Raw genomic sequence first — 15767 nt, forward strand, 5'->3', positions numbered from 1 at the left:
TTTGAAAGCACTTAAATTACATATTTTAAGACTGAAATTTTATGATTTTTTTATGAACAGTATGTAAGAGTTCATTTTAGACTAGATGTAAGTTAAGAAATCCTCCCTTCAATAAAGAATCAGGGATGCAAAGTACTAATTATCTAGTAGCTCATGTGTATTAAGTGTAGCTGCTGAAGATTGAAGAAATAAGCCTAAATTGGAAGCAAACCCTAGTGTTGGTGTGGTTTTATGGTATCCATCTTTAAGCAAGAGATGTTATTAAATAATCAGTAACACTGTATACTGAGCCTTTAATAACACTCCATGTATCGTCTTCCCTTCCCCAGCATTCACCTCCATCCACCTGATCGCCACCGGTGTTTCCTGTTTCCTCGGGGCGGGCCTGCTCTCCTTCCTGATCTACGTGTACTGCCAACGCTTCCACAAGCCCTCGCAGGAGTCTGCCGTCATCCATCCCACCACCCCCAACCACCTCAACTACAAGGGGAACACCACACCAAAGAACGAGAAGTACACGCCCATGGAGTTCAAGGTACAGCAACTCTGAAGGTCTTCTCACTTTGTCCAGATAAAGTGAATACAAATGGAAATAAAAGCGCTGTTTACTCGGCATTACTCACGCACAAACACACACACACACATGCACGATGCAAATGTTGACGATCCAAGGGCAACGAACGTGATTCATGTTTTATTTAGAGGCTTTATTCATGCATTTATCTCAATAGAGCACTAACCACGGAAGATGAATCACTGCTCATTTTTATTCCTCCTTGCTCTCATACAGAACCTATAGACTTTTTCTGCAGCCTTTTCTACCTGCCCACGAACCCCCCTCCTTATTAATGGGCCCCATTAGTTTCCTAAAGCATTAGCGAGCCCCCGACCTCCCGCAGCTATCAGTCTACTGTGCATTCACATTTACAGCAAGTCAAGAAACTATTTTCACCAGAGGTTCACAGAGTTTTACTGCAATTTTCTGTCCTATTCTCTGCTACCTTTATTGTTTTGCTCTCTAACTGATTGTTGATTAGTTTCAACTCTGGGAGATTATTATTGATTTTTCTGTCTCCGTTAAGTCCTTTTTTTTTTTTTTAAGGAATGCTTGTGCTAAACAGCTGTAGATAAATGAACTTGAAACTTTTTATGACCTCAGACAATAAGGTGGAGACCTTAACCATCATCATCTCATTGTTTTGTCCATATAGGCACCGACCATTTTCCCTAACTTGTTTATTTCCCCAAATTCACTTTGCAACTCCTAAATAGAACTTCTCTTTAGGTCAAAGACTCATTTCATCCTCTTTAGAAATTGTACCTTGAAATTCAGGACAGGTCTCCCTCCCCCTGCTCTCTCTCTCTCCCTCTCTCTCACAGCTGCTCAGATTATTAAAACGATATTACAAATCTGTTTTTTTAACGCCTCTTTCAGACACTCAGTACACTCACCAATCAGGAGACGACATCACATTTCCCGTTGATGCTAATCCATCAGGCCTAACGCCGTTGTCGCATCTTGACTCTCAATGTGATTCCTTTTTGTAAAACTGGATCTGATGTCACACATCAGCCACCTGCTAAAAAAGCAGAAGATATTCATCAAAATGATTGTCTGTCAGTCGCTGCACAGTCTACCTGCTGCTGTGTTTCCTCAACATTTTACTTTCATGAGTCATTATTCAGAGTTTGCTTCATAACGAGCGTCTGGTGGCTCTTATTAACTCTTATCATTCATGTTAAGGTTTGATCAAAAAATCCTCATTTCTTTCAGTGAGACTGTGAGATTGATGGGGGGGTTAAAAACTTAGTTTGTACACACTTGTTAATAACTGTGTTGGCCAAAAGTGTACATTGTTTTATAGAATAGAAACACCTATTATAATATAATATATATATATATAATATATATATATACATATATATACACACATATGTATGGTTGTTTTGACATTTGACAGTTATAAACAGCTTAAATCATTGTAGTTGAAGGGTCACATGCAGCCCAATTTGACCTCAAGTGCGTCGGACCAGTAAAACCATTACATAATAACCTACAAATAATATATATATTATAACTTTACTATAATAAACCATGTATTTAAAACAGACGGACAGCCTGAGGTGTCTTGAGAAAAATGAGTGCAGTCTCAACAATTTTAGTTTTTCCACATTTCATCTCCTCACATGTATCACCTGCCCTTTTTAACCCAGGTTATTTCAGCCCCCCAGCCCCCACCATGTCTGACATCCTACCAAAGCACAGCAGAAACAGTGGTGACCAACCACAGTGACCCGTCTCTGTGTTTGTGATGGCATCATCCTCCTGACACTCTCTCACTGTGTTACTGTTGTTGCTGCATGAACGGTGCTGAGAGCCTGAACTCATTAGCTTTAATGACCAGCAGGAGCAAACCCAACTGTGCAGGATGTGCAGCTGATGTCACCGCGTACCTCTACAGTGCTTGTTTATCCAGCAGGTCTCTCGCTCGCGCTCTCTCTCTCCTCTGGGTCAATTTATGACACCCAGCGTTTCACCGTGCATTTCAGCGACTCTAACCTGATTATCTTCCTGCCTCTCCGTCCCCAGAGCTGTTCAGATGGATTACATTAGTCTAATGCTTCCTCTGGAAAGTGTTTCACCTTATGTTCAGCTTTTAGCAGAGACTCAGCAATTGCATTAGAATAAAATGCGGGTTTTTAGTCTTGTTTTTATTTAAGAGAGCTGCAGTGAATTCCTGCCGCCTCATATATTAGTGTATTGAGTACGGCTGACATGAACAAAATTAAATTTGTTAAATTGGTTTGCTTTGGTTATGAATATACTTACAGTGCACAAGCTGTAACCTCGAATATAGCGGAGGAATTTAATTCACCTGCAGGCAAGAATTACTCTCATATTATGTGTGTTGCTCATATTATGTGGTATTATGTGTCCAATCACCTCACTTCTGTCTATAATTGACTTAAACCTTATTTTCAATAAACAAACTTGTAGGGTGCCGTTTCATATCAAAATCAACTGGTGTCAGATTTTCTCTAGGAATGGAGGTCTGTAAATAAAAAAGAATAAAAATAACTGCTAGAATTAAAAAATATTATTTTCATAAAACAAATGACTTAATTAGAGGCATTGCAGGTTGAATAGTGTGTGGGCACTAAGTAGATTTCTGCAGCAGTAAGACTTTCTTTTTAAAGCAAACGGGTGATTTTGTAACAGCTTTTGAATCATTTGAACGTTCTGTGCTTGGTCTCCAGACGCTGAACAAGAACAACCTGCTGCCAGACGAAAGATCCAACTTCTACCCGACTCCGCTCCAGCAGACCAACGTGTACACCACCACCTACTACCCCACAGCGCTCGGCAAATACGACTACCAGCCTAACTCCTCACCGTCGCCGTGCAGGACGTATAACCACAGCAACAACAGCTGAGACACGCCTACCCCCTCCTCCTCAACCACCGCACAACCGGCTCTCCAAACCCCTCCCCCGAACGAACCCCACTCCACCCCACACCCCCGTTCCTCCCCCTCCTGATGCCATGGTGACTTAACTGAACCAACACGAAAACCGAAGAGTTTTCTCAGAGCTCGGCTCCGTTCCTCTCGCTCGCCCCCCACCCCACTCTCTCTCTCCCTCAGCACCCACGGTTTCTTCCACATGGTAGGGTTTGTGTTTTCAAGAGCATTTCTGGAACTTTCCATCAGGAGACAAGGCTTTTTTTTTTGCAACAATGCCTGCGTCCTGTAGCAGTCAGGGACTTATGCAACCAAGCTGGGGAGTGGGGAGTGTGGGGAGTGTGGGGGGGAGGGGGTTATTATAAGGGGCCTGACTGGATCTAGCAGCACCATGATGGGGATTCAGTGGAAAACTCTCCTCTGATTGTTACAGCCCGAACACTTCAACGCAGGTGTCGAGTGGGAAACGTAGTCTCATTTCTTTGGATGTGGGTCACACTTTAAACATCTCTGTTACAAAAAAACCACATCCTCTCTCCCTCAACAACAAAAAAGCAGAGAGAGAACAAACGGCGCTCGCCCAACAGTAAAAAGCCAGAGAACGACAACAAAAGAGAAAACTCAATGAAATCAGCGATGAAATAAATTACAGATGGATATCAGCTGTGGTTGGTTCAGGACGGATGCACGCCCCACATTGTTGATACTTCACGTGAAGGGAAGAGATAAGGTCAGAGTTGATGCAGATTTTTGGTTGGCAGTGTGGAGGAGTAATAACACTACACATCAGCCCGAGAGCGAGAGAGGAATATTCTCTAAAAATCTGCTGATGTCGCCTTTTACAGTCAAACTGGTCAAATCAGAGCAGAGGGGATGTTGGGAAGCGGTCTGAACTGTATATAAAGCTTTGGGAATGCCTCGGGTGCCTGTATGCAATAGCGGGCATGGACAAGATTTGTTTTCTTTCTATTTCCTGTTTTTTTTTTTTGTTTTGTTTTTTTTCCAAGAACAATAAAGACTTATGAAACGGAATTGATTGATTCTCCAATTGATTCTCCAATGGATGCATCGATTCTACTGAGTGCTAAATAGCTCGGTGGTCATATCAAATATGACCAGTGTGCTGAACAACTGGAGTGGGTTTTCTATGATGGTAGAATAAGCTAGTAGACTGGCACTTGTTTAATTTTCTTATGTTTCTTCTTTTTTTTTCCTCTTTTTTTTTAATTAAGATGATATTTGTTTTATGCTCAGACGAGCCGTAGCATAGGAGGAAATATTTTGTTAAATAAGATATAGCTGATTAATTCTTGTTTTCTCTAATTTTCATCACACTGATTGAACACATTCCTTTGTTTCCTTGATTTTTTTTCCCCAGCAGTTTGGTAACCGTTGCATCTTCAGTTCATGAAATGTTAACACAAAGATAAAATGATAAACTTTTTTTTTTGTAACAAAGAATGACTGTAACAAAACATCAATCTGGCCCCTCTTGAAAAGAATAAAATAAACAAAGTTATGCTTGCTTACAGGTTTGCTTGTGTGAAAAAATGTGTGCATGTGTGTATGGATGTGTGTACGTGCTAACACATGTACGTGTCTGTGCGGCTGTATGCTCGACTGAAGCAGGGGGGTAACTGTATTTTGTACAATGTAAATGCTTTCATACATAAGACTATATATGGAGGAGGTCTGTAAAAGGCGTTATGTGCATTTTTTCCCACATTCTGTCACTGACACTCCAGCTGTTCTACTGGTTTTTTCTATATTTCATGTATGAGATGTTAATCATTGTAAGTTAAAGCATCGACCTCTTGTTCCTCTGGAGGAGGGACAGACACTATTTATAGTCAAAGCTTGGTTTATAAAGGGCATTTTCACAGCTATATTTTATTATTATTATTGCCTGATCGATGAATGCTAACCCAGCAATGCTTTTCAGTTCAGCTACTGTACATGCACGATATGAGAGCTCTATCTGTATATAGGAGCGACAGCCTTCTGCGGCCCATTTAATGACCCTGAAGAGGATCGTGTAAATGTATCTGTATATTGTATAGCTAACACTGTTTGTTTAAAAAAAAAGAAAAAAAAAAGAAAAAAAGCCTTATAGTTGTTTAAAAAAAAGTGCAGCAGCTAAGTACACACCAACCATGAGGTTTGTTTGGGGACAGAGCTCCACAATGTGACCGACCTCATGTGGCTCGTGACCTTTCCAGCTGCTCAAACATCAAATATCCAGAGACACATGAACCCAGACTGAAAATAACTCAGTGTAGCACTGATAAAAAAAATGGAGAGAGCACCAAATATTATATCTATAGACTGCACCGCTCAAACTGTCACCTAAGAAGGAGATACACAATTGAGAAGATTTTGATCTAATCTAAGCCTCGACAGGCTCAATCATACAGTCTTGTGGTAGACACAAAAATGAATATGATTGGTCGTTTTTGAGCTCTGTCCCCTGCGATGTGAGGCTCTGTGCCCTTCTATGCAACTTACCAGGTGTACGTTAGACCTGTCATGTAGACTGTAATCACTGCCTTTTAGACACTGTGAATTTTTTGGTACCCTATATTTTTGTATATTGTACATTATAAAGGATAATAAACCTTGATGCCAACACAACATTAGGCTCTGTCTGATGTACAGTTTCAGGATTATGAGTTGGGATTTTTGTTTTAAATGAAGCTGTTTGATTTTTCATACACAGATTAAGAATTATGATAAAGCATTTGTTACTAATAGTGTCATGTCTTAGTTCAGTAGAAAAGAACAACATACAATACATAGCAACAGTAAGCAAAACACATCAGTCTGCATGATCATATTTCACATAATACAGTAAAAATAACCTCACCCATCTGGGATCATTGGAAATGTAATTTTCACTACATAAGCAAATAAAGGCTTCCACATCAACTTCTTAGAGGAGACTTTCAGTTCAAGTGTCCAAATGTGCTTGTCTGACAGAAGCTCTGTCATAAATGAATATATTGTGTTTAAAGCCACATTTTTACACTACACTTTTAGATGCTGGTTGTTGTTCTTTAATGGAAAAGTGCCTCAGGCCGTATGTTTTAACAGAATAAAAGATTTCAGTCAACAGATGTTCACATCTGAAGTTTGAAGTCTCCTGGTCAGGATAGCCTGTCAGTGTGGTGGTGTTTAGCTCAGTGGGTAGAGCACCCCCCATGTGTTGAGGCTACAGTCCTCGCTGCAGGTGACCCCGGTTCGAATCCCACGCCGAGTGGTCCTATCCTGCGTGTCAGTGCCCCCCTCTCTGCCTCCCATTTCCTGTCTCTCTCTACTAACCTGTACATTAAAGGCAAAAAGCCCCAAAGAATATACTTCAAAAGAAAAAAAGGATATCCTGCCACTAGTGGATTTGCTGCAAACATAACTTGTTTTTAGCACAGGAGCAAGCTAGTGAACAGGGAGAGGAGAGAACATCACTGCTGTTTTTGTGCTTTCACCACCAATACCACAATATCAAACCTACTTCCCAATCTTTGACCTGTACCATGTAAATCACCCCTCACTGAACACCATAACTGCCAGAGAACTGGACTCAACTCTCTCATGTCTGGATATTACCAGTGCCCAGGCTGCACACCACTAAACCCATGTGGGAGCTGAGCCCAAGCCTCTAGATAGCTCTGCTCCCAGCCAGAGGGAGACATGGACTCCTGATCCACCTGAAGCCCTGCAACTGACCAACAACAAATCTTACATCCTGTCTTGTCTCCAATGATCATTTGAACCCAAACCATGATCTTTTCATAGTTTCATAGTTCATTAACCACAGCGTCACACCTTAAAACATCATTATTTTCACTCTCTAAAGATACTTGTGTGCGAAAATATCACTAATTGTGTGAGGGCAGCAGTGTAAAATACAAAAAAGAAAATGTGAAAATACATAATTGTTCATCAAGGGTGGAGATAATCCTTCATTAATTGTAATCGAGGTTAAAAGTTCAATTAATCGTGATTTTATAATAATTGCCCAGCCTGACCACACTTATGAGAAAAGTCCAAAGAAAATCTACCAAGTGTTTTTGTTTTCCAGGCACTAAGGTGGCTGATCAGTCTCCTTACCAAACCTCCCAATGCACTAACATCATCATCCATGTTGGTGGCAATGTTTCCAAACAGAGGTCTGAAATCTTCTTGACTCTTTTAAAGACTGTAGCACAAAGGATTGATATTTTCCAGCCCCATTCCTCTTTTTGAATGACACCCTTGCCCTCCACACCTGGCTTCAGTCTGCCTGTACGATGCACAATGCATTTTTTATCAACACTCCTTCCACAGTCATTTTTAGAATCATCCATCATTTTTATAGAAATGATGGCATCCACCGCAGCGCCCCAGGTGGATGTCTTTTAACTGACAACTTGTTTTATATAGTTTTAACACCCACAGGTCCTGACTTACAACTACTGTATGCCCACAACTGGCCACTAACAGTCTCTAGCTGAGTGACGACTCTGCTGCACCACCACTGCCAAAACCCCCACTGTTACTCTCACCAGATCCAACCTATGACCTGGCACTCCCACACTGTCACAGCACTCCAAAAACAATTCCTTCAGTGCAAGAAATAAACTCCTCAGAGACTCCAAAGCACAATAAAGGACCAAGAACTTTGACTACACCTGTCCTCATTAGCAACAGAATCATTAAAAGGTCATTCAAGCAAAGTTGTTAACTTCTCGAATTTACATCATGTCACATGCCTGCAACACCCACTGCACCAATGTACAGCAAAACTAGCTCAATGTAACCCACTTGACAGGTAAGTACACACTAGGTTCACAGGGCAAAGTAATAAGAAGAGATTGGACACTGCAGTGAGTAAAAGGAACACACAGGTACATTTAAGCAAAACACTGTATTACACAGCACCCTAAATCAAATCAAATCAAATGTTTTCCCCAAAATAAAAACAGTTCAATTCAATCATTCTTGGAAGTCCTACCCCACAAGAGAATGAAGAATGGAAAGGCCCCTCCTCAATCCAGATGCTCACAGGGGTAGCTTGCCATGCCCCTCATCAGGGAGAGAATCACTCCAAATCCAGGGTCCAGAATCTCAGAGTATCCAAAAAACCCAGCCTGTAAAACAAAACAGGGCTGATATAAATCTATTCAACCTTTTCTTAACTGTACAGTTTAATTTTATTACTTTTCACTGTTAACTTGTTAAAAGATAACCGCTGCATTGCAATATGAACACATGAAGTGTCAACTTCACTGTTTTATAGTGAAAACTAAATCATGAAATTACTAATAAACAATCAGGAACTCATATGCAAATGATTATAAAACCACTCACAGTTCATAATTAAATACTCAGATCGGATTAAGGTAAGTAAGATAATGTAACATAAATATGGAGTTAGATTTGTTTCATAATGTTGTGTGTGTGCAGATCGACAATCTGTGTGTAAATGTGTAATCTGTAAATATAAACACCTTCCACAAATACAAAAAAAAGATTTGTATATTCACAAAAATATTTTGCAAATATAAAACGGATCTGCAAATACACAAACAAATTCCACAAATATAAAAAATGCATTAAATTAATTTTGTGAACTCAGTTTTTATTTGTGAATGGAAAAAACATTTGTGGATCTCAGTTCTACGCTTGTGGATTTGCTTTTTACACACCGGAGTTTTGAAACAAACTTTCCGCCGGTCCGAACGAAAATCCACTCGTATCACTCTATTTTCGGATAGCAAGTGATCGCCTACTGGTGACGTCATTTCCGCATATCAAAGTAAGAGCACGCAGTCTTTCTATGAGCTTTTTTAAATGTTTATCAGCGATAAGTGACGTGCATTCATGGTTTCATGTTAATGTCATACAGTGATTATTAGTGTGTGTTTATTTGTTCTATGTATATTATCTAGCACACACTTTCATATACATTTCTGTGTGAGTATGAAAGGCACCAGGATGCTTGTGGGCAATGTTCAGACAATTTTTATCGTTAAACAATAATAAAAAATAAACACAGCTATTCATAAGACAGAATGAATACAAATGCAAAATATATTATCATTATTATTATTATTTTTATTATTGTTTAACGATAAAAAATGTCTTTTAAATGCTGTGCTGAAAATGTCTAAATCTTAAACCCCATAATTTTCTACTGATTACACTAGTATTGAAAGGTTGTGAAGAGATGTCTGGATGTCAGTCACCAGCATCTTCTACAGGGGCCCTCTTTACAGGTTGGATTGTTATGACTTCTGGTCTATTTACAATGCATCTTAATCATATTTGCAATGTATAAAATCCTGCACCCTGTTCGTTCTCCCAGCCCGCAACATGAATGCTTACACATAGACATTAGAACTACATTAGTAAGAGTACACTACTAATAAGATGAAGTGCGTTGTGACTTTTACCCATCTGAAAGAATACATGAAAAATATAAAGGATGAGGTGCCTGATAACTGCTTACTGAAGAAGCAGCCAAGCCACCGCTTTAGAGAGCTGAACGTTGCCCACAAGCATCCTGGTGCCTTTCATACTCACACAGAAATGTATATGAAAGTGTGTCCTAGATAATATACATAGAACAAATAAACACACACTAATAATCACTGTATGACATTAACATGAAACCATGAATGCACGTCACTTATCGCTGATAAACATTTTAAAAAGCTCATAGAAAGACTGCGTGCTCTTACTTTGATATGCGGAAATGACGTCACCAGTAGGCGATCACTTGCTATCCGAAAATAGCCGAGTGATACGAGTGGATTTTCGTTCGGACCGGCGGAAAGTTTGTTTCAAAACTCCGGTGTGTAAAAAGCAAATCCACAAGCGTAGAACTGAGATCCACAAATGTTTTTTCGATTCACAAATAAAAACTGAGTTCACAAAATTAATTTAATGCATTTTTTATATTTGTGGAATTTGTTTGTGTATTTGCAGATCCGTTTTATATTTGCAAAATATTTTTGTGAATATACAAATCTTTTTTTTGTATTTGTGGAAGGTGTTTATATTTACAGATTACACATTTACACACAGATTGTCGATCTGCACACACACAACATTATGAAACAAATCTAACTCCATACATAAATGTCTTGTCACAATACTGATACCTGTACCTATACACGCCACAGCACAGTAATATACAGAATGTGTAGCTTCATAACCCATGAAACTCAGCTAAATTGTGTCTTCCTCTGTTCATGCAATGTAAATAACATGCACACATACTCATTTTACACACATATTCCCGTTTTTCCTTTACTATCATTAGAAACATACCACAACACCGTGACTTTATGTTCCCGCTCGGTGGCTAAACCACCACGAGGCTAAGCTAATTCACAGAGCTATTAGCTAATACAGATAGTACTCACCGGGACAAGAAAATAATAAAACTTCAGTGTTTCACCGGTCTTTTATCTGCTTACACAGTTTCTCCTTTTAACAATATAAAGTGTATTTTTAAGTTTCATCACTCCAAAACCTCCCTGTCTCAGTTAGCGTCTTGCTGCTCTCTGTGTATTCTTTCACAGAAATACCGGCTCAGCGTCTCTTACGTGAGGAGGCGGGATATGGGCCTTAACCAATAGCAACTCAACTAAACTAAAATGAACCAATGAAATCAATTTTAATTTTTTTCTTCACAGGATCACCTACTGAATCAAAAAGACCTCTGAGATCAAATGAAATGAATAATGAAATAAAGAATGTAGTTATGAATTAAATAATAAATGTATGAATTAAATACAAATACATATTTCTAACATATTTTTAACACTTCTTTGCAACACATTTAGTAACATTTGGGTTTCTTTTTAAACATTACATCCATCACACACCAAACCTTTTTAGGATATGATCTTATTTCTCCATGTGACCTTGATTTTATTCATTTACCTGAAACCTGACTGGACACTCTTATTGAATCAGCCCCTCCAAATTATCATTTTATTAACACCACCAGGGAGGACAGAAGAAGGGGTGCAAGTGTCATTTGGTAATTTTGTCATTTGAATACCTCTGTGGTCTCCTTAAATGTTCACCTCACCTCATCTTGTACTCATTTATAGACCTCCAAGACACTCAGCGCCACGTTTTGTCGAGGAGCTGAGCAAACTCTTATCTGTGATTTGCACAGACTTTGATTTTCTCCTAATAACTGGTGACTTAAACATCCGCCGTGATAACCCAAAGGATAATTATGCAAATGAACATAATGCACTGTTTGATACTTCTGGCCTGTGTCAGTATGAGCAGGAGCCCATCCACTGTCAAGGACCTACTCTGGACTTGATTATCACTAGAGGGTCTCCACATTTAAACACTGGTTAAGGACTTGGCTCTATCGGATCATTTCTGTGTATTTTTATTTTACTTATTTGTTCAATCCGATCTTCAAATGTGAACTATGGATTTAAAAAAGAGGTACTTACCTCACTGCTGCTCTTTTTAGACAGGCTACAGCTTCAAGTGAAACATCTGGTTTTATTAATGTCCTACTGAATATCTTCAATTCTAAAATACTCTAACAACAGTGCATTTAACAATCACTTATGAACAGAATGGGACACATGATCCAAATGTAAGGCTACGGAAAAAAGAGTGCAAAAAAGCTGAAAGCAAAATTGAAGATATCAGATGTGAGAATAGCTCAAGCCTGAACCAAACCTCCATCTTCTCAACTACACAGTTCAGCCCCATCAACACAGATATCTTATTAGAAATAGTGCAGCAGCTTCATTCATCAACTTGTTTTGACAGTTTGCTCACTAACTTTTAACAAAATGATTTCAACTCCATAGAAACAGATGTGGTGAAGGTGAATGCATCACTTCTACCTGACACCTTTCATTCATCTTTGAAAACTGCTGCTGTTAAGCCCTTATTAAAATTAGAGTCCTCGACCCTGAGCAACTTCCATTCTCTGGTAAAATGATAGAGAAAGCAGTTTATATTCAGTTAACCCAATTCTATATTTTAAGAATATTTTGATACATTTCAATCAGGACTTTGTGCTAATAAAGTTTTTTTGACACTGATTAGAGCTTTTAGACCTTATAGTGCGATCACATCATACTTCACATAGATTGGAAAACTGGGTTTGTTTTTCTGGAACAAATTTAAAATGTCTGAAGTCATAGTCAAAAAGCATACCCTTGCACACCCTACCCTAACCCTAACCCTGCACTGTGGTATACCTCAACAGTCAACTCTCAGTCTGCTTCTCTTTACCCATCCACCAAATGACTACAATCCTATAGAATTATTATGCAAATATATTGTGCAAATAAATAACTGGATGTCTCAGATTTTCTTGCAATTAAACAAAGAAAAATAGAGGCAATTTTATTAGGCAGCAAAGATGGCAACCACTTAAAGGCTCTAAAATAAAAGAGCAGGTTAAGAACCTTTGTGTTTTAACTGACAGTCATGTTTTAACATGTACAAGCATTTTATTACCTTAAAAATAAGCAAAGTCAGAGGCCTAATGACAAGGACAGCCCACATCACCTTAAATCTCTACACTGTACACTGAAAATAAATATATGTATATAAAAATATGTGCATGTATATATACTGCAGATACATAAATATATGGATGTATAAATAGGATGCAGTAGTAGCGTATATATTGTGTAGAGCAAACAAAATACTTTGCCAATAACTTTACCAACACCAGGACAAAGATGAACAAATCTGCCTGCAGTGGTTTTTCATTCTTCATGAACTGTATTCAACTTTCCAGTTAATTGTTTTTTAATAGAATACCTTTTAAACAAACATTATTTATTTGCAGTTATTTACATACTTATAATTTTTAAATGAAACATTTTACACTGGGCTACACTGGTTGCCAATAAGCCACAGAATTGTGTTTTGTTATCTATTTCTATATCTGTACATGGAGTTGGCCCTGAATCTATGACTGATATGTTAAAGCAATATAACCCAAGAGATCTTTTAGATGAGGGAGTGGACTGCAAATGGTGAGTCCTTTATGGAGAGCCCTTTATTTCAACACCAGTTATCCAGTTACTAAACCCCCACCATTCACCATCCACACTGTACACCAGTTATCCAGTTACTAGACACCCACCATTCACCATCCACACTGTACACCAGTTATCCAGTTACTAGACACAGACCATTAACCATCCACACTGTACACCAGTTATCCAGTTACTAGACACAGACCATTAACCATCCACACTGTACACCAGTTATCCAGTTACTAGACACCCACCATTCACCATCCAAACTGTTCAGCAGACAGAAATTCAGTCACCTCTGTTAAACTGGAAGTAGAGCAGGAAAGGCAAAAAAAACTTTGGAAATAAGCTAAAGTAGAAGAAATTGCTATCACTAATATGAATGTGTGCCCTCTGGTCTGTTGGTTAGTTCTACCATCATGGATTATCCCACAACCTGAAGCTGATCTTTCCTTAGCTACTGAATAATAACAAGATAGAAATCAGGAGATATAGTCAAGGAAATTAAGTCTCATCTGCAACAAGAATGGAGTTTATCCTTACAGATTTATATAGATGGATCAAAGGATCCAGAGGATGGAAAAGTGGCATTTAGAGTAACCATTCCTGAATTGACAATTAAAAACGGACATAGAATTTCAGATTAGGCAATAAATTGAATTTACTGTTGGTTTTTGAAGAGGATTGCTAATAATAAAAAAGATTGAGGGTTAATGATAAATGGACTGTATTTGTATAGCCTCTTTCTAATATCCTGAGCACTCAAAGCACTTTTACATTAAAAAGCCACATTCATATGCTGATAGCAGGCTGCCATGCAAGGTGCCTGCTCATCATTTACAAACCAACAGCACTGCCTTTGGGTGCAATCATTCCCAAGGAAACTCTAACGTGTGGACTGGAGTAGGTGGGAATCGAACCACCAATCATCTGATTAGTGGACGACCTGATCTACCTTCTGAGCCACAGCCAGCTGGGTAGTACGAGGGAAAAGTTCCCATTTACCACTGAGCAGACCTTGAGTTCCCCTTTAGATGTATCTGCTGCTTGGTAGTATGTTCCATCAAACTAAGTTGTTTGTGGGTGAGAATTCAGGGAGCGATATTGTTCTTGCTGCTGCACCTACTGCTTGAACAGACCATAGAACTGGAACTTAGTCTTTGCTGGCAGTTGAATTGAGGTATCACATATTTGTCTGCAGCCTCCACAGGACAACAGAGTTAGCAGTGAAATGAACTGGACATTCCAACATGAGCAAAAACTGCAAAATACTCAAAATCCAGATCCATTAAAACCAGGATTATGAGTACTCGTTGGAAAAAAAGCTGTCTCTGCTATTTTTGTGTGTATCCAGCACTACACACAGTAGTAGAGTCACATTCTCTGTCTAACACATGTATAGGAGTGCATCCTAACCCTTCATCCACTGAACAAATGATTGCGGCGCTGGAATCCTTCACTTATAGGAGAAGAGGGGGAGATGGATGAGACAGACGAGCCAAGTAGTCAGGGTGTGTCCAGCAGAGTGCCCGTGGATCACTGCTGGTGCCAGTGGCCTAGACACCAGTACTTTATCATCGCACCACAACGAGTCTGCCGCTGTGCAGAAAATCAAGATCGGAGCCGAAGAGCAGCTACTGTCACGCAGGAAAGGAAAAGGCACTAAATAAAATCTGATAAAACATTGTGTGTACACTCAGTCTTTTAGCCCTCACATAAATAACCCAGTGCACAGTTTGTATTTTACACTGGAGCAACTATATCATGGTTGTCAGAAAGGAGAGCAGCCCCTAAAACACACACAAACACACACACACATATACCCCCATGATTTCACATGTCCCTCTAGTCTACTGTATGTGTCCTTCTCATTTGGTTCAATGCAGCCCTCGCTGTACCTCTCAATTAGAGAGAGCAGCCTCTCTGCAGTTTTATTAATGGTCACAGTGAAAGCATTAATCAGTTGGTATTCTGCTGACAGACAGATGCAGTGATCGGCACTCTGGCAGGCAGCCAGGAGGAGGTCGCCGGGAGGATGCCGCTCAGATAAGACGGTAGAGGAGTGAGGGAGGAGACGGCGGCGACAGAGTAGGAAGGATGCGCACTCGGCTTTATAATTTACTCTCGATGAGGCGACAGTGAGGAATGAGGATAACGCCATGGAGAGAGGAGGAAAACACTGGCTTCAGCTTTGCGGTGATCACTGATATTAATAAGGGGTTTTGTTAAAACAAAGATAGAGGCTTTGGTGAAAAATGAGTCAGCATCCTCGACAAATGCTACACCA

At 39.4% G+C, this 15767-nt stretch overlaps 1 protein-coding gene across 1 annotated transcript in view; it reads left to right on the top strand.

Annotated features, from left to right (window-relative positions):
- The window catches only part of sema5ba (sema domain, seven thrombospondin repeats (type 1 and type 1-like), transmembrane domain (TM) and short cytoplasmic domain, (semaphorin) 5Ba), a 108028-nt gene extending 104504 nt beyond the window's left edge, over nucleotides 1-3524 (top strand). The window contains exons 20-21 of the mRNA XM_053329178.1: nucleotides 330-535; nucleotides 3259-3524. Coding sequence (XP_053185153.1) covers nucleotides 330-535; nucleotides 3259-3435 — 383 coding nt within the window. The 3' untranslated portion in view covers nucleotides 3436-3524. The remainder of the gene's footprint in view (nucleotides 1-329; nucleotides 536-3258) is intronic.
- The last annotated feature ends 12243 nt before the right edge of the window (nucleotides 3525-15767 follow it).

This window comes from Scomber japonicus, chromosome 11 (genome assembly GCF_027409825.1).
Source record: "Scomber japonicus isolate fScoJap1 chromosome 11, fScoJap1.pri, whole genome shotgun sequence".
In the NCBI taxonomy this organism is placed as follows: domain Eukaryota; kingdom Metazoa; phylum Chordata; class Actinopteri; order Scombriformes; family Scombridae; genus Scomber; species Scomber japonicus.